The 20,000-nt window shown below is 42.9% G+C and overlaps 1 protein-coding gene across 4 annotated transcripts in view; it reads right to left on the reverse strand.

Moving 5' to 3' along the window:
• Window positions 1-20,000, reverse strand: part of LOC135101398 (protein singed-like) — a 102,289-nt gene that overhangs the window by 12,087 nt on the left and 70,202 nt on the right. For all 4 annotated transcript variants that reach the window (XM_064005330.1, XM_064005329.1, XM_064005326.1 and 1 more), the window contains exons 2-6: window positions 15,632-15,782; window positions 13,335-13,435; window positions 8,625-8,831; window positions 7,206-7,460; window positions 5,682-5,832 (exon numbers count right to left, since the gene is read on the reverse strand). In XM_064005330.1, the coding sequence (XP_063861400.1) occupies window positions 5,682-5,832; window positions 7,206-7,460; window positions 8,625-8,831; window positions 13,335-13,435; window positions 15,632-15,782 (865 nt within the window). The remainder of the gene's footprint in view (window positions 1-5,681; window positions 5,833-7,205; window positions 7,461-8,624; window positions 8,832-13,334; window positions 13,436-15,631; window positions 15,783-20,000) is intronic.

The following is a 20,000-nucleotide window of genomic DNA, read 5'->3' on the forward strand; positions in this document are numbered from 1 at the left end:
CCAGTCACTACGTACTACTACTATTACTGTTACTACTACTGCTACTACTACTGCTACTACTACTACTACTACTACTACTACTACTACCACTATTAGTATTACTTCTACTACTACTACTACTACTACTACTACTACTACTACTGAGCCATCTAACCTACCAACGGTACCAACTTCTGCAACACACACACACACACACACACACACACACACACACACACACACACACACACACACCCCAGACAATCTCCTTGGGTGTAATTCCAACCGCTTTCCTTAACCACGAGAGAAAATCGAGAGAGGAAGAAGTAGAAGAAAAAAGAAAGAATATTAAACCGCACGAATAATCAGTTGGTACTCAAATACCCAATTAACCACAGCAATTCCACACCCTGGATCTTCGGCACGTGGAGTCATTATCAATAGCGAAGTTAAACCTTTTGCTGCTATGGTTTGCATGGAGACACCGGAGAGAGAAGGACGAGAAGAGAAGGTTAATTTTTTGTCATCTTAAAGTAAAGAAATATTGACGATGACCTAGCACAAAAAAATAGTGTCTAGAAAGTTATAGGTATTGAAGAAGAAAATCCGTTAGGGAGTTAGTGAGCGGGTTAAAGCGTAAAATCCCGCATTGATTTCCTTTGCTTTGTTTTTTTTTTTTGTTTTGTTTTTTTTATTCTCATTCCTTCCGCCACAGCAATTCGAAATATTTACCCTTTAGAACTAGCAATCATCAATAGTAGACTGAAATATTAAAATCCTGCATTGATTCCCTTGGAGTTTAGTGTTTTCCTTTTCATTCTTTGTCCTCTGACCACGGCGATTCGAAACCCGGACCCTTAAGAACGCAGTCATTACCAACATTAGAGTTAAATAGTAAAATTTTGCATTGATTTCCTTTGTTTAGTATTTTCCCTTTAATTCTTTGTCCCCTGACCACAACAATTCGAAAAACGAACCCTTTAGAACGTGGAGACATTATCAATAGTAAACTAAATAGTAAAATTCTGCATTGATTTTCTTAGTTCAGTATTTTCTTTCCTATTCTTAATCCTCTGACCAGCTGACAGTCTCCTTACAGAAGCTAAGACCTGATAGATTTCCAGCAGATCAGATTAGAGGACTCAGGGATGAGGGAAGACGCTGAACAAGGCAGAATTGAGAATATTAATCGATTGCTGTCTTTGGCTAAACGATTAAGTACATGAGAGAACAGAATAGTAAGGGAAGTTGCAAGAACCCGTCAAGCCTACATGTATTAGTCTTGTTTCTTCCTCTTACTACCTTTTCCTGTCCTTTGTTGTTCATCCAAATGCTCTTATATAAACTTGGAGTTCGGCAAATGCATAACTCCTAAGTGGCCAGCTCCTACCAGCCCTGATAACTGACGGAGCTGCTGTTTTTAAATGTTATTTGCGAGATTTCTCAACTGAATAATACATAAATGTTGCGGTCGGCACACTGTCTATCCGGCTCCCATTTATCTATCTTTGTGTACCCGACCTGACCACACGGACCAAGAAAAAGGGAAAGGGAAGAAAAGAAAAGCAAACTTCGTGTCAAACTTGGGAACGTCTCAGGCAAGAAAAAAAAAGTAAGAAAAGTCTGAAAAGTCAACATGCCACCGTGGCGAGGAAACTATAAGCAGAATCTTTTCCTTCAACATAATGTCCACCAGACCGTGACTTTTCTTAATCCAAACACTAATTGACCAAGAGCAAAAAATAAATAATAATGGGAAGAACGTCATGAACTTCACCTCCCTTCTGTGCACATTATAGGCACTGTCATTATTAACTTCACTCCAATCTGTTCATTCAGCAAGAGGTTTAGCCACATATCAATGACATATTTCCTCCGCACTGACAATAGAAGACGTGGAGTACATCTGTATCTTCTCTAATCTTCTTTTTTTTTTCTCTCCTTTTCCTTTCATTGTGTTAGATTTTTCATTGTGCAGAGTTGTGTAGTCAAATAAAAAAATAGTATAGAATTTTTAAACATCTCTCTCTTTGAAATTAATATCCATTCACTTTATACCCTCGTGTGTGTGTGTGTGTGTTTCACTGTGTAGTCAAGTAAAAGACCGTAGATAGAAATTAAATCTCTCTCTCTCTTTGAAACCGACATGCATTTACTTGGTACCCTCCTGCTTGTCTCCTCTCCACGTGTCCCACAAACAAAGTCTAGGTATTCTTATAAAACGAAATCAGGGCAAGTTTCCGTTCCTAACCCTTCGTCCACCAAAGAATGAAGACCACAGATGCTACAGTACTCAAGTTCTATGTCCCCATAAAGCAGAATGGTTGCTAGTGACTGATTGGTAATGACTGGTTGGGATAATGCATATAGGGTGATTTTTCTTCTTATTTCCTAAACTTGAAGGCAGTCGTGTGGTTTAAGTTTCATGTTCTTATTTGTTGATGACCGATGATGGTAATGTGGTGGTGGTGGTGGTGGTGGTGGTGGTGGTGGTGGTAGTATTAGTAGTGATAGTGCTGTTAGTTGTGTCTCATTCAGGAAATCATTATCTGCTTCATTATCAACTATGAGCCAACTCTCTCTCTCTCTCTCTCTCTCTCTCTCTCTCTCTCTCTCTCTCTCTCTGTAGCGGTGTAACGTGATAGCTAAGGTTACAATTTTTCTCCCCGCCGGTCAGACCTTATCACGCCGCCTCGTGTCCTGTTCCCCGCGACCTCTGCCGATGCTGCTGCCGCTACTACTTCAAAGACGGCAACAACAACAACAACAACAACAACAACAACAACAACAACAACAACAACAACAACAACTACAACAAATAACAACTACTACTGCTATTACTACTGGCAATAATAATAATGATAACTATACAACTACAACTATTACTACCACTACTACTACTACTACTACTACCACTACTACTACTACTACTACTACTACTACCACTACTACCACAACTACTGCTACTACTACAGCTAATAAGAATAAGAATAAGAAGATAATGATGATGAAATAGTAAAGAAAATACAAAGAAGTGGAAAAAAGAATAAGAATAATAAAGAAAACAAAATAATAATAATAATAATAATAATAATAATAATAATAATAATAATAATAATAAGAAGAAGAAGAAGAAGAAGAAGAAGAAGAAGAAGAAGAAGAAGAAGAAGAAGAAGAAGAAGAAGAAGAAGAAGAAGAAGAAGAAGAAGAAGAAGAAGAAGAAGAAGAAGAAGAAGAAGAAGAAGAAGAAGAAGAAGAAGAAGAAGAAGAAGAAGTAGAAGAAGAAGAAGAAGCAGAAAGAAGAACTGATGATGAAACGGCAAAGAAAAAAATGGAAAATAAAACAAAGAAGAAGAAGAAGAAGAAGAAGAAGAAGAAGAAGAAGAAGAAGAAGAAGAAGAAGAAGAAGAAGGATACAACACTGCCCTATAAACTCATGCCCAAAACTGCAAAGAGCATCATTTACAAAAGAAGAAAAAGAAGCGGAGTAAAAAGTTGCCAGGGTGGATTCTTTACCAGAGAGAGAGAGAGAGAGAGAGAGAGAGAGAGAGAGAGAGAGAGAGAGAGAGAGAGAGAGAGAGAGAGAGAGAGAGAGAGAACAGAAAAGGCTATCAGTAAACCACCCACAACACCACCACCACTACCATCACCCCCCCAATACCCCTACCCCCACCTCCATCACCAAACATCCCTGCCTGCCTACCATTACCCTTCCTTTCCTCCCCTACGCCATATCAGGGCAAGTTAGGGGCCGTGAGAGAGAGAGAGAGAGAGAGAGAGAGAGAGAGAGAGAGAGAGAGAGAGAGAGAGAGAGAGAGAGAGAGAGAGAGAGAGAGAGAGAGAGAGAGAGAGTTTGTGTAGCCATTATAACACGTGATCAGAGTGCAAGAATGAAAGACAGCAGGGTAAGAACTAAAGGTTACCCGTATCTTGTCTACAACACTGACATCCTATAGAGCAAACAGTACTAAATAATTTTCCTGGTTTGGTGTTTTGTCTTGTGTACTATTCAGTGACACTTTCATCATCATCACCACCACCACCTCCACCACCACCGGAAAAGAAAGTACTGGATACATAACGTTAAAATTAACAGACAGAGATAGAGAGATAAACAGACAGAGGTAGACAGATAGTTAGGCAAACAGAGGGAGAATTAGATAAGCGTATTGACAGGTAACTGGCAACTAGAAAGGCAGACAAATATAAGAAAAATAAAATAAAATAGGTAAAGAGAAAATACACCGATTACTAGATAGACAGATAGACAAATAAAATAAAAAGCTAGAAAGAGACAAATAAACTGATAACTAACAAACAAAATATCTACTAATTAGACACAGACAGACAGACAGACAGACAAATAAAATAGGAAGCTAGAGAGACAAAACAGACAAATAACAGGCTAACTCACAAACTATCCAAACAAACAAACAAACAAACAAACAAACAAAATAATCTGCACACTCCAGTCATCAGAACGTGACGCCACACAGGTAACCTTGATCACAACCCCCCTCTCTCTCTCTCTCTCTCTCTCTCTCTCTCTCTCTCTCTCTCTCTCTCTCTCTCTCTCTCTCTCTCTCTCTCCCTTCTCTCTTTCCCATCAGACTAAACAGTAGATAAAGGAGGAAGGAAAAAGAGGAAGGAAGAGAGAGGAAGACAGGTAAGCAAAGAACGGAGGGTAAAGGGAAGACTGATGAGGAGGGGGAGAAGAAGAGGGGAAGGTAAGGAGGAAGACTGATAAGGGGAAAAAAAGAGAGGGAGAGGGGAAGAGAGGGTCTTAATGCTGAAAAAATGAGGTGAGGATAAAATTAGGGATGAGGTCAAATTACTTACAGGTAGTAGAGGAATTAATTACTTTGTGGGGATAAATGAAAGAGGAGGATTTGATGATGATGGTGTGTGTGTGTGTGTGTGTGTGTGTGTGTGTGTGTGTGTGTGTGTGTGTGTGTGTGTGTGTGTGTGTGTGTGTGTGTGTGTGTGTGTGTGTGTAAATCAAAGAATATCAAGAGAAAAAAGGGACCATAAAAAAATCTAACCCTCCATAGATCAACATGAACATACAGACGAGAGAGAGAGAGAGAGAGAGAGAGAGAGAGAGAGAGAGAGAGAGAGAGAGAGAGAGAGAGAGAGAGAGAGAGAGAGAGATATTGGAGGTATGAATCACACACCCATCCCATGCAAAAGGGTCACGGTAAGTGGTCATGGCGGTAATGATGTGATGACAGCAACAACAACAACAACAACAACAACAACAACAACAACAACAACAACAACAACAACAACAACAAGGCGCCAATCACTGCTGACTGGCCTTGCACCAACACCGTAACATATGAATAATAACAATGAAGCTAAACAGATGAGAGAGAGAGAGAGAGAGAGAGAGAGAGAGAGAGAGAGAGAGAGAGAGAGAGAGAGAGAGAGAGAGAGAGAGAGAGAGAGAGAGAGAGAGACTACCCACGTACATCATCGGAATAAAAAAAAAAGTAAGGTAAATAAAATAATAATGATAAAATAGTTTCTAAACGCTCCTTTAAAAAAAAATGGGAGTAAATTTCTATTCATTTACTTAAAGATCCACACTGAGATGAAATTATGCATCATAAAAACACGCTCACACACATGCTCGCTCGCTCTCTCTCTCTCTCTCTCTCTCTCTCTCTCTCTCTCTCTCTCTCTCTCTCTGCAACACTCACCCTGCTTGACGGACACGTAGCGGGCGTTGAGGAGGGCGCTGAAAGAGGCCTGTGGCAGCGAGTCCTCGAGGGCAAACAGCTCGTCCTTGGTGACTGAGTTGGAGCGGGTCTTGAGCACCGCGCGGGAGCCGATGGGACTGAGGTACTGACCCTGTGAGAGAGAGAGAGAGAGAGAGAGAGAGAGAGAGAGAGAGAGAGAGAGAGAGAGAGAGAGAGAGAGAGAGAGAGAGAGAGAGAGAGAGAGAGAGAGAGAGAGAGAGAGAGAGAGAGAGAGAGAGAGAGAGAGAGAGAGAGAGAGAGAGAGAGAGAGAGAGAGAGAGAGAGAGAGAGAGAGAGAGAGAGAGAGAGAGAGAGAGTCAGTCGGTCAAAAGCAAAAGGAAAAACGCCTGGAGCCAAACTGTCCTTACAAAACAGAACAATACACAAAGGGTACAAACTCAGGTGTTGCCTTTTCGCGTTTCCTGGGCAATCCTCTGCCTGCGTTATATAAAGACACCTTGTTAGCCATTACAGGGAAGCCTTTATGGAACACCTCCTTGGCGGGAACACCTGTGTATCTGCACCAAAGACCCACCCTTCACACGAGAACATACCAAACAAGGAGACAGGTGAGAATAACATGAAGGTAATGCTCAGGCATGAATAAAATAAGAAAAAAAAAAAAAAAGTCTGTATTCTGGAACATCTTGACGTCTTGTGTCGATTGATTTTGTGAGGTTCTGGAGAATGTTATTGTGGTTTTCAAGAGTGTTTTCATGATTCTATTAATAGGTTAACAAAGGTTCCTCATCATTATTGGGAATAAATACTATAGAAAATTCGACTACTTATCTCTTTAATCTTTGAAAATAGTCCTATATTGACTACTTTTGAACATACTCAAGAGGGTGTTTTCAAGAGCCTTTTCATGATTCTAATAATAATTTAATTAAGCTTCAGCATCATCATTGAGGAAAGAACACACTTTGAAGACATACCACGTTAAACAGACTCACATAGGTGTTTTCAAGAACCTTTCCGTGATACTAGTAACAGTTTAACAAGTCTTCAGCATCACTGAAGAAAAAACACCCACGAAAGCTCATTCCTGTGGTCTTTAAGAATAGTCCTGATGAGAGTCCAAAGCATTTCAAAATACAGTTAAAAGAAGAAATCTCACAAAAACGTGTATTGAGTGTAAAATATCTTAACTGCCTTCTGCCTTCCTTTCTTCCTTTAATGCTTTCTTCTTTCCTTCCTTACCCGGCAGTCCTCAAGAGCAAGCCTTAGAAAATAGCCTTTGTGAGTCTGAGGCGCTCCAAATCACAGGCAAAAGGAACCTCAATGGAACGTGTATGAGAGCATGGTATCTTCCCTGCCTACTACCTTTTCTCCTCCCTTCCTTCACTTCTTTCCTTCCTTCCTTGCTTTCCCGATAGTCCCCTGAGAGCAAGCCTTGGAAAATAGAAGGAATCTCATGGGGACGTGTATGAGAGGGATATATATTGACTGCCTCATGCCTTCCTCCCCTCCTTCCTTGCTTACCCGGTAGTCCCTGAGGGCGAGGGAGCCGTGGTGGTACTCGAGGCAGAAGAGACACTCCCGCTCGCAGCCCGGCACCAGCTTCCCGTCCATGTGCAGGTAGCGGTTGTTGGAGGTGTGGATGGCGTACTTGTGGTCACGGAACTCCAACGTGAAGAGCGTGTCCTCGCCCCATGGCACGTTGGCGTCCACCTCGATCTCAGTGCCCTCCTCGTTCAGGTGGGCATAGCGTTTGCGGCCCAGGGAGCGTAAGTTTACCTGTGTGGGGGAGGAAGGGTGTAATGAGGTTGGTTTACGTGGATATGTTTGTCAATACCTGGGATCTTCGTTTCTCTCTCTCTCTCTCTCTCTCTCTCTCTCTCTCTCTCTCTCTCTCTCTCTCTCTCTCTCTCTCTCTCTCTCTCTCTCTGCCTTTGTTTCACTCGCTGGCCCACGGAGTGTAAGTTTATCTCTGTGGTGAGGGAAGGTGTGCGCTGGTTGAGTTACGTGCATATGTTTGACAGTATGCAGGATGTTTATGCGTCTGTATCTCTCTCTCTCTCTCTCTCTCTCTCTCTCTCTCTCTCTCTCTCTCTCTCTCTCTCTCTCTCTCTCTCTCTCTCTCTCTCTCTCTCTCTCTCTCTCTCTCGTGTGAAGGTCAAAAAATTGAACGTACTATGGTAATGGATTACAGATAATAGTGTGTGTGTGTGTGTGTGTGTGTGTGTGTGTGTGTGTGTGTGTGTGTGTGTGTGTGTGTGTGTGTGTGTGTGTGTGTGTGTGTGTGTGCCACGCTTTAATAAGGCGAGCAGGTCAAGGGTGGTGCAGGAAGGACGAGCAGGCTGCGGCAAAAGTTAGTTCCACCCTTTCATTATTATTATTAAGTTTTCATGTCCATTTTTTCCCCCACCCAGGTGCCTGAAATTGCCCTCCTGGTGTCCCTCCTCCCTCGGCAGCCTTTTAGGGGGCGAGCGTGCTTATGTAAAGAGGAATACATGAATACAAGGGGTGGAGAGCAAGGATGGGGGAAAAAATATGATACAGAGACAGCGTTCAGACCCCCCTCCCCCCGACACACACACATCTATAGAAACACAATCATAAAGAACTAGAAGACTGTAATGAAAATAAAATAAAAATCTCTGTTTAAGGAAGAGGAAGAGAAGATAACTGAGAAGGTTAAGTTTAACCAGACTGGGTTAGGTTAGCAAGGGCAGCAGAAGGAGGAGAAAGTCAGAGAGAAAGTTAGATTAGGTTAGGTCAGCAAAATAATAAGAGCAAGAGCAGGTCAGGGAGGCTAATCAAGTTTGAGAAGCAGAAATAGAAAGAAGAAGAGAAAGTTGTCACCAGGAACAGCAGGAGGAAATCACCATGGAAGTTAGTGAATAGTGAAGAAAAAGAGTAGGAGAGTAGGAGAGAAGCAACTGTCTCCTCTTGACTCACCTGAGGGCGGGCCGCCAGGTGGATGGTCCAGAGCTCCGCGTCGGTGGGAACCTTAGCGGTGCAGATCAGCTTGTCCCCTGCGGCGCCCAGGAAGTAGCCGCGGGTCACGTTCCTCAGCGCCCACCGCCCGTGCTCGTCATCCGTCACGGACACCTCGAACATGCACGTCATATCCCGCTCGTCACTCTCGCACGTCACGTTCCCATACTGAAAAAGACGGAAGGGAAGGGTTAGAACGTGCGAATCTAGCCTGAAACTAATACGGTAATGATTTTTCTTTGTACGAGAAGGGCGCTGGTCTGGGGTAACAAAAAGTTATAAAGAAAAAGGCCCACTTTTGGTGTAGAGAAGCGTGAGATATTTAAATAAGAACGTAGGAAACAAATGAAAGTAGGTGAAGCTGAAAGAGACTGTCCCTGTATAAAGCATGCTTGTCTTTTCCACCTCTCATACTCATCTACAAATTTGTGTAATCTTTCAACGCTCCCTATTGACTCAACACTAACAGTCTGGTTACTGAGTCTGTTCCATTCATCCACCACTCTATTTGAGAACCATCTTCTTATCTTTTTAAATCTAACTTTTATCAAGCTTGAACCCGCTATTTCTAGTCCTGTCATGAGGAATTACTTTGTTAAAATAATTGGTGGTGGTGGTGGTGGTTGTGGCAGCTTTCGTGCTAAAATGAGTGAAGTCTAGACTAGAAGATCATATTTAAGCGTCTCATTTTTACTTTAACCCTTTCACTGCCACCTGGTACACCTTTCCCTAATTACCAATTGCTCTAAAACATCTTTACTTGTTCTACAGCCACATCCGATCTTTAAACTGGGTAGAAATTGCAAAATCTATTCTTCTCACCAATAACTTTTTTGCAGATGGTTATAAAGACTTCACGCAGTGCTTCTGGTACTGCTCATTGTTTCGTGTCATAGTGAAGGGGTTAAACAGATTCCATTGTAAATTATCGTGGTTTTTAAGGACGTTTTCATGAATCTAGTAATTTAACAAGGTTTCTATGTATGTACATGATTCATGGAGAACCGGACTGATTATCTCCGTGGCCTTTGAAAACAGTTTTTATGAGAGTCCAAGGCGTTTCAAAATATGCGTTCTGTTCTCGTGATGATGATGATGATGGTGGTGGTGGTGGTGGTGGTGGTGGTGGTGGTGAAACTCGCCTCACGAAATATGAAGCGCGATCCTTATTTGAAATGTGAAGGCAGAAATAATACAAATTCTTGGAAGACTAATGTTGGAGAGAGAGAGAGAGAGAGAGAGAGAGAGAGAGAGAGAGAGAGAGAGAGAGAGAGAGAGAGAGAGAGAGAGAGAGAGAGAGAGAGAGAGAGAGAGAGAGAGAGAGAGAGAGAGAGAAACGTGTGTATGTGGGTGTGGGGGGAAAGAAGTAAAAACAAAAAGTGCAAAAGAAAACATGAGTCCCATGAAGACAAAGAAAATTGGGAAGGAAATCCAATGATATTTTATATGATAGCTTGGTGTTGTGAGTCTGGGAGTGTGTGTGTGTGTGTGTGTGTGTGTGTGTGTGTGTGTGTGTGTGTGTGTGTGTGTGTGTGTGTGTGTGTGTGTGTGTGTGTGTGTGTGTGTGTGTGTGTGTGTGTGTGAATCAATCAGTCAGTCAGTCAGTCAGTCAGTCAGTCAGTCAGTCAATTAGCTATTCAGTGTTCAGTTAGTTATATAGTCAGTCAGTCAGTCAGTCAGTCAGTCAGTCAGTCAGTCAGTCAGTCAGCCAACCAGTCAGTCAGTCAGTCAGTCAGTGAGTCAGTGAGTCAGCCAGCCAGTCACGTCTAGCCGGGGAGTAATGGTGGTGGTGATGGTGGTGGTTTTGCAAAGTCAAGGGGACAAAGCAGTTATTACCAGTAGCACTATCCTATTACTCGTGGTACTATTATTACTGTTACACATGGAGATTAGCCAACACAGCTAATTTCAGGGCTGGTTTGCTGATGTTGGGTTATGTTAATTTGGGCTACATATTCTAATCTTGCGTAACAAACTAATCTAACATAATGGAACTTTAAGAGTGGCTGTTACTGTGATCTTTACTATTACTACTACTACTACTACTACTAAGACTACTTCTCCAGGATCATTATCTTCCTCACAAGCTCCATTTAAGTGAGGTACTACTACTACTGCTACTACTTCACTCTTCTCACAAAACTATTTAAGTAAAGTATAAAGAATTATTAAAACTACTCCTCCTCCTCCTCCTATTACTACCACTACTACTACTACAACAACTACTACTACTACTATTACACCTTTCCTCACATACAAATTAACCCGTGCGAGTTTTTCCTCTAATTACTTTCCTGAATAACATGAAAACACCTGTATGGAAATGTGGGTCAAAGGAAGTCATGACTAATTACCACCACCATTTACAGGTAAGCCTCTCTACTTTCCCTGGCGAAGTCTTTTGTTTCTCTCTCTCTCTCTCTCTCTCTCTCTCTCTCTCTCTCTCTCTCTCTCTCTCTCTCTCTCTCTCTCTCTCTCTCTCTCTCATTTACGATTAGATCACTCAGTTTACTTCTTTCTCTTTTTATAACTCATAATCTTTTGTTATAACTGGTTCATTCAATTTACTAGCAAGTCACGAGATTATGTACTCTCTCTCTCTCTCTCTCTCTCTCTCTCTCTCTCTCTCTCTCTCTCTCTCTCTCTCTCTCTCTCTCTATTTTATTTTATGGGATAATCTACACCATGACTGAGCCACATCGTAAACATGCAAACTTTCCACGTGGTCTACTTTCCTCTCTCCTCGCTCCCTTTCCCATCAAGACACCTCTCTCTCTCTCTCTCTCTCTCTCTCTCTCTCTCTCTCTCTCTCTCTCTCTCTCTCTCTCTCTCTCTAACCGAGCCAAGACAAGCGGGGAGTGTTACAGCAACTCATGCTTCACACATAATGGATCTTTATGGGAAAACTTTTTATTATTACTGTTGGTTTTCTTATCTTTATGGTGTGGACGAGGAGAGGTGGTGTGTGTGTGTGTGTGTGTGTGTGTGTGTGTGTGTGTGTGTGTGTGTGTGTGTGTGTGTGTGTGTGTGTGTGTGTGTGTGTGTGTGTGTGTGTGTGTGTGTGTGCTGCCATGTTCGTGGATTACAAAAACACACAAAAACACGCAAACACACACACACACACACACGAGCTTCACCATCTCCTCACAGCGGGTTTGAAGCTGAGTAGTTTTGCTAAGCGGAGTTGGATGATCTGATTACGAAGTTCTCTGTTGCACGGTTTTTATTATTATTATTATTGAGTTATGGTTGCGTAAACAACGAGTGAGTGTAAGACGTTAACATAACCTTGACTCATACCCTTGACTGACACTACTCCTCCTCCTCCTCCTCCTCTTCTTCTTGATACCCTTATCTACACTCGCCCTCATCCTCCTCCTCCTCCTCCTCCTGATATTCTTGTCTAACATAACCATTCTTCTCCTCCTCCTCCTCCTCCTCCTCCTCCTCCTGATATTCTTGTCTAACATAACCATTCTTCTCCTCCTCCTCCTCCTCCTCCTCCTCCTCCTCCTCTTCTTCTTCCTCCTCTTGACTGACACATTCACCCTCCTCCTCTTTCTCCTTTTCCTCCTCATATCCTTGTCTAATACTCTCATCCTCCTCCTTTTTTTTTTCTTATCTTTTTCGGACACACTCTCCTTGGTCTTCCTCCTCATATCCTCAGCTAACACTCCTCTCTCTTCTCCATCTTCCTCTTCTCAAATATATCTGGCACTCCACTCCTCTTCTTCTTTCTTCTAATATCCTTGTGCGATATTCTTCTCCTCCTCCTCCTACTCCTCTTCTTCCTTGCCTTGTCAGACACACTCACTCTCCTCCTCCTTCTCATCATCATCATCATCATCATCATCACCAGGGTTTGGCTGCGGTTACAATCATCCTATATTCTACGCTGCCTGTCCTTGAAGTGTTAAGATTATGCTGCTGGTACTGCTACTGCTGCTGCTGCTGTTACTCCTTAAACCTCTCAAACCTGCAATCATCTTGGCAAGTTACTGCGCGGGCCCGAGAGAGAAGTGATAGTGCACATCTTTCTGTATCTATCTCTCAAAAAATTTCGCTTATAAAACACGAAAATATGTGTGTGTAAACAAGAATCAATTGTAAAGAAATGTGCTAGTATACAGAAGCGTTAATAAAGGTCAGAATGTGAGAGGATATAGCCAGGTGCATCGCAGGTGTGTGGGTCTGTAGCCTGTCTGTAGTGTAGGTGAAGGCCGCGTGGTGGTGGTGGTGGTGGTGGTGGTGGTTTTGGTTAGAACATAAGAAAATAAGAGAAGCTGCAAGAAGCCATCAGACTTACACGTGGCAGTTCCTGTATGAAACCCAACTACCTACGTATTTCCACTATCACCCTCATCCATAAATGGGAGTAACTTTCTTTTAAAAAGCTCCATAATGACTCAACACTAACAACCTGACTACTGAGTCTATTCCACTCACCTACCACTCTTTGAAAACCAACGCCTTCCTACCTCTTTTTTTATTCTAACTTTTAAAGCTGCATGGTTGTGTGTGGCGGGGTGGTAGAGGAATTTTTGTACAGTGCAGCAGGTGGTAGTCAGGTGAGTAGGTTGGCAGTGTTTGTGGTCAATAAAAAATCTATCTATCCATCTATTTGTAGTGGAACAGGTGGCAGTCGGTGGGTAGGTTAGGGCAGCGTGTTACCTGGTCCACGGAGAGGTATTTGTCCAGGTGAGACTTGAAGGCGATCAGGTCCTTCTCAGCGGGCTCCAGGGTCCACATCTGCTTCTTCTTCAGGGACACTCCTGCCGCAAGACACAACACATGCATCAGTATTGACATTCCAGCATCATCGTCAGCATCATGGAGAGAGAGAGAGAGAGAGAGAGAGAGAGAGAGAGAGAGAGAGAGAGAGAGAGAGAGAGAGAGAGAGAGAGAGAGAGAGAGAGAGAGAGAGAGAGAGAGAGAGAGAGAGAGAGAGAGACAAGGCCTCTAATTCCAGGGATGATGATGCTCAGAATATGAGGAGGAGGAGGAGGAGGAGGAGGAGGAGAGGAGGATTGAAACCTTTTCTTTTAAAACCAGTGCCCGTATTCTGAAACATTCTCTCTCTCTCTCTCTCTCTCTCTCTCTCTCTCTCTCTCTCTCTCTCTCTCTCTCTCTCTCTCTCTCTCTCTCTCTCTCTCTGTGTGTGTGTGTCATAAGGACTATTTTTAGAGGCCCCAGAGATGACTAGTCGGGTCATTATTATTATTTCTATTTATTCTATTTACATTTTTATCCGTGGACACATACATGAACAGCAAGACATTATTATTTCTATTCATTTACCTTTTTACTACAAAACTATTTAGGAGACCGTAGTGCAAAGTGTCTAAAACGTTGAAGGTAATTACTGAAGAAACTGCCTGACAATGAAAAAGTTAACATGATTTTCAAGGGTGTTTTCGAGATTTCCGTGATGGTTTAAGGATTCTACACCAACACTAGGAAGGAGCATCCATGAAGGCCTCACTGAGAGAACAAAGCATTTGAAAGCACAGGGCTAGGAGGAGGGAGGTGAGGGATGGCTGGATGCAGGAGAGACTGAGCGGGGCGTGACACACTGTTCGTATATTTTTTTTTATGTAAGAGGGGCATTGACCGGGGGAAAAAAGGCTCACTGAGATGCCAGTCTCTAAAGAAAATGGGTAAAATGAACTGGAGGATAAGGTAACACATAGCAAACAAGAGATGGATAGAATGAAGTCAAGATATCAGTACATCATTTAGAATGACTGTAACATTAACAAGGTATACATAAACTACCGCAGACGGTGTATGAATGATGGCGTTGTGTTCGCAACACTGGAACACCACCGAACACTGCACAAACACAGCGATAACACACCCCGCGAGCCGCGATGAGTGACGGGATAAATGAATATGACACTTGGGATAAAATTACACGCTATAATACAAAAAACCTGTTAATACACTAAAAATAATGATGATATATATAACAAAAATACCACTCCTAAGGCTTACGAACACTCATTCATGATATAAATAATGATGTATAGCCAACACGGCACAAAAAACAGAATCAATCGGCAACAGACTCAAATGCCAAAAACGCCTTGCAAAGTACACACAACTCTTACTTAAGACCTAAACATTAGAAAAAGGAAAGAAAAAGAACCTCAAGTGAAAAGAAAAGTAATTCTTAGTGTAAAAGAAAAAATGAATTCTAAATAAAATGAAAACTAATCACAAATTAAAAATAACTCCAAATGAAAAAAACAAAATAATACCAAGAGAAATCCGAAGAGAAGAAGAATCCGAAGAGAAGAGGAACGAAAAACAACCAAAAAATAAACAGAAAACGAACCCCAAAAAGAAAAGAGGCAACCCCCAAAACAAAAGGAAAAAAAAAAAAAAAACTCCAAACACCAACAAAAAATAAAAAAGAAAACGACGAATCAGCCTAACAGTATTGAAGAGCGGCAGCACAGTAAGGTAACGGAGCGAGGAGGCAGCAGCAGCAACAGCGCGCGGCAATGACACACGAGTGCATACAAAACACCCAGAGACCCACAGCTGCGCACATACCCCGGACGCATCAACCATCCCACGCCGCCTTTCAGGACCATATTCTGAAACACTTCCGCGTCGCATCTCCACTACTTTCAAAAGGGTCTCGTTGAAGTGACACCGGTTTTTAATGATTGGAAGTGACACAGGGTTTAATTAATTAATGACGTTTTTTTTTTTCATGATTAACGTGACAGATTAAAACGCTTTGTACATTATTAACAGGAGAAACACTCTTGATAATCCGGATAATCAACTCTATGGCCTTTGAAAACAGTCGTGGTGAGAGAGACAGATCAAAGCGTTTCTGATTACGGGACTGAAGAAAACGGATGTAGAAAGTTACTCTATTCCTAACCAAGACTGTCCTTACACCAACACTCACCAGCCGTTTGGAGCACGCCATTATTTCATCAATCATCACTCACCATTGGCGTTGATCTTGAAGCCGAAGGTCTCTGCAGTGAGGTACTTTGCCTTGGCGTTGATAAGGCCAATCGTCCAGCAGCCGGAGCCGCCTCCAGGACCGTTCAGCTCCCCACAGCCGTTGTAGCCGTTCACGCCATTAAGACGGGACATCTGCCGGGGAGGAGAACGGGAAGGCTTGGTTAAAGGCTGGCAAGGGTTTTGTAAGGAGGATGAGAGCACGTACTGTACATGATGGGCAGGGGTGATGGATAAGATGATGGTATTAGGAGCAGGTGGAGGAGGAGGAGGAGAACAAGAACAGCAAGAACAAGTAGTAGTAGTAGTAGTAGTAGTAGTAGTAGTAGTAGTAGTAGTAGTAGTAGTAGTAGTAGTAGTGTAGTAGTAGTAGTAGTAGTAGTAGTAGTAGTAGTAGTAGTAGTAGTAGTAGTAGTAGTAGTAGTAGTAGTAGCAGCAGTGATGATGGTGTACAACTTAAAATCAGGGTACAGGAAACAGTACCCTAGATATTTATTTTGACGCCTAGCGAGCGAGCGAGCGAGCAAGAGAGACAGACAGACAGACAGACAGACAGACAGACAGACAGACAGACAGAGAGAGAGAGAGAGAGAGAGAGAGAGAGAGAGAGAGAGAGAGAGAGAGAGAGAGAGAGAGAGAGAGACTCATTCCCCACACCTCCACCCAAAGTTACATGTTATTGTCAACTCATCTCTTTCCGACTCCCACGCACACCCAACAACCACCACCACCACCACCACTTTCACACGCCACTTAATACGGCAACCCACCTTACACCTTCAAAAACCCACCCAAATAACTCCAGAAACTGCCCAAAACTTCCAGAAACCGCCCAACACCTTGCATAACCCGCCCAATAACTTCAAAAACCCATCCATAAGACACAATTAACCAACCTTCCTCTCAAACCACCAGGTCCCGTATTTTGAAGCGCTTTAAATCATACCGACTAGCGTAGGGCAACAAAAAGGAAGGAAAGAAAAAGGCCCACTGAGATGCCAGACGCTAAGGAAAAGAACCAAAGGGATTAACAAAGTGACGGATTCTTAGCAAACCAAGGGAGTTCAGAGTGAAGGGAAAACTAAACACGAAATGAGAGGGATGTTACTCGACTTCCTTCCATGCCTGGCTACCTACATTCTACATTCCAACACTCGCCGGCCGGTCAGCGCTCACTATTGCCTTATCAGCGGTCAGTGGGCGGAGGTCAGTACATATACAACCCAGCACAATGGCTCACAAAGAGATAATCCACAATATCCTGGCTGGAACGACGCAACAAAACAAAGTAAATGGGAGGAGCGCACTGATCACGTAAAAGTCAGACTATTTTAAACTGTTGGTAGGTTATTATTTGCATTGATGGCTAATGTGGCGAATAGGAAGGAGTAATTAACTTTTTTTTGTCAGAGGAGGAGGAGGAGGAGGAGGAGGAGGAGTTCTACTATATGAAGAGCAACCAAAACATTAATCTATTTCAAAGTACTTACAAAGCGGGGAGAGAGAGAGAGAGAGAGAGAGAGAGAGAGAGAGAGAGAGAGAGAGAGAGAGAGAGAGAGAGAGAGAGAGAGAGAGAGAGAGAGAGAGAGTGTGTGTGTGTGTGTGTGTGTCTCACTTTCAATTGCATGACCCCTACGTAAGCGGCGCACTTCCGCTACCACCACCACCACCACCACCACCACCACCACCAAAAGAAGACCTGATTGGGCCCACAAGAGTCATCCGTCCATTGTTGCACCGCGGCTCTTCTCCGCGTGATGCCACTATTATCATGTGCTGGGCTGGCGTGGCGTGGCTTTGTGAGGCGGCGAGATCACAGGAACACGAATGAGAGCAAGACAATACCAGGAACTAGAAAACACGCAAGAGAGAACACGTATGGGAAACAAGACAATACGAGGATCTAGAGAACACGTAAGGGAGAAAACGGGTAGGAGACAAGAAAATACGAAAATCTAGAGAACACGGACAGGGAAAAGACAATACCAGGATCTAGGGAAAACGAAAGCTAGGCAATACGAAGATCTACTGAAAAGAACACGAATGGGAGAACACGTAATATCAGGATCTAGAAAACACGAAAGGAGGAACACGAATGGGATACAATACGAGGACCTGGAAAAAGGATGATCTGCTTACGCTTACTCCCGTCTCATGAGTTAGATCCTGGGACGGTCTGTAAATACTCCTACTAGATTCCCTGATTTCAAACGCCTTGTGCTCCTATATTTTCAAAGGCCACAGGGATGAACAGTCGGGTCCTCAGATTTTTTTTTTTTTCCACTCGATACAAAATCCTTGATAAACTATAATGGAAAATACATCCTTGAAAAACAGTAGGACTTCCACTACAGCTTCCCAAAAGTAGTGAACATATTAAAAGGCGCAGAGATGATCGGAAATGCAGTAGTCAGGTTTTCATGTTTCTTTCTTTTTTTTTTTTTTTTTTTACAATGATGATGCAGAATCCTTGTTAAACATCACTGGGGGGTATGAAAACCATTGAAAACCCGTATAACTTCCACTGGAGACTTGAAAGTAGTTGACTTAAGACATCGAAGTGTTTGGGAACGCTGTCTCCTGTTCGGTCAAGCGTTAGTCGGATTTTCATTGATATATTCCCTCTGATGACGCAAAATCCTTGTTTAAACATCATTAGGAGCATCAAAACCTTTGAAAGCCAGTAAACCTTCCACTAAAGTCAGATAGAAGAGGTTGATCAAAGACAGTGAGATTTTTGAGAATACGTTTGTCGAGTTATCATGGGCGTTTTTTCCACTAGGAGCATGAAAACCCACTGGAAACCTTGTAAAAACCACTAAAGACAGTCAGAAGAAGTAGATCTGAAGTGGTGAGGTGTTTGAGAATACATTAATCAGGTTTCCTTGGGTTTTATTCTAAAGATGATGCAGAATCCTAGCTAATCATCACTAGGAACATGAAAAACCACTGAAAACCACTTAAATTTCTACTAGAGCATGGTAAGTGCAGTTATTTTAAGTGTCTGATAATAAGTTAGTTGAATTCTCATGGGTGTTTTTTTTTTCTCCATAATCCTTGTTGAACATCTCTAGAAGCATGAAAACCACTGAAAACTGTTATAACTTCCACTGCAGCCAGTCAGAAGAGAATGTGGTGCCTGGCTCGGTCGTGCTCCGGTCAGGCAATACACACAGCAGAGGAAAAGACCACGGAAGCTGACGAAGCAGTATTAGCCCCGGGTTTCCCCAGCACCACCACTCCTACCACCCTTTCTCTCTCTCTCTCTCTCTCTCTCTCTCTCTCTCTCTCTCTCTCTCTCTCATAATGGAGAATATGCAAGCATTTTTTCCTTTACCTTTCTCTTCTTTCTTTCCTTCCTTCGTTCACGCTTGCCAGTATCCCCCTCTCTCTCTCTCTCTCTCTCTCTCTCTCTCTCTCTCTCTCTCTCTCTCTCTCTCTCTCTCTCTCTCTCTCAGCTCCCTGCCACTCGAAAAACGCAAATCATCTTCAAGATACGATTTTGCAAGGCTCTCTCTCTCTCTCTCTCTCTCTCTCTCTCTCTCTCTCTCTCTCTCTCTCTGTGTGTGTGTGTGTGTGTGTGTGTGTGTGTGTGTGTGTGTGTGTGTGTGTGTGTGTGTGTGTGTGTGTTGGGAGAGGTTATTCCCTGACGTCCGTTTACTAGTTCCCCCTTCCCTCCTCCTCCTCCTCTTCCTCCTCCTCCTCCTCCTCCTGCTCCTCTTCCCTTCTTTCCTATCGACCGTCTGTACTACCTCCCCTTTTCTCTCCTCGCGGTTCTTCCTTTCCCCCATTCTTTCCTCATTTCTACGTTTTCCTTCGTGCCCTTTATCACCCTATTAGTCATTGTTCACTATTTCCTCTTTCCTTTCCTCTTCCTCCCTCCAGACATGGCTACACAATATGCAGACACACACATACACACACACACACTCTCTCTCTCTCTCTCTCTCTCTCTCTCTCTCTCTCTCTCTCTCTCTCTCTCTCTCTCTCTCTCTCTCTCTCTCTCTCTCTCCTTTCCACTTTCTCTTCTGTTTATCACCACCACTCACATATTCTTTTAATTTTCTTCCTATTTCCATATTTTTTTCTCTAGAAGTAACTGTTCAACTTTCAACCAATGCAGTATAAGTCTCTCTCTCTCTCTCTCTCTCTCTCTCTCTCTCTCTCTCTCTCTCTCTCTCTCTCTCTCTCTCTCTCTCTCTCTCTCTCTCTTCCTCCTCCTTTCCAGTCGTTTATTGCTTTTTTGTATTGATCGTCTTTCTGCACCTTCTACCTTCCCCTTTCTCCCTAGTGTGTTCCATCCATCTTCACACTTCTTGTACAGCAAACACCTCTATTTAAATCATCTGTCTC

The sequence above is a fragment of the Scylla paramamosain genome, chromosome 6, assembly GCF_035594125.1.
Source record: "Scylla paramamosain isolate STU-SP2022 chromosome 6, ASM3559412v1, whole genome shotgun sequence".
Classification (NCBI taxonomy): domain Eukaryota; kingdom Metazoa; phylum Arthropoda; class Malacostraca; order Decapoda; family Portunidae; genus Scylla; species Scylla paramamosain.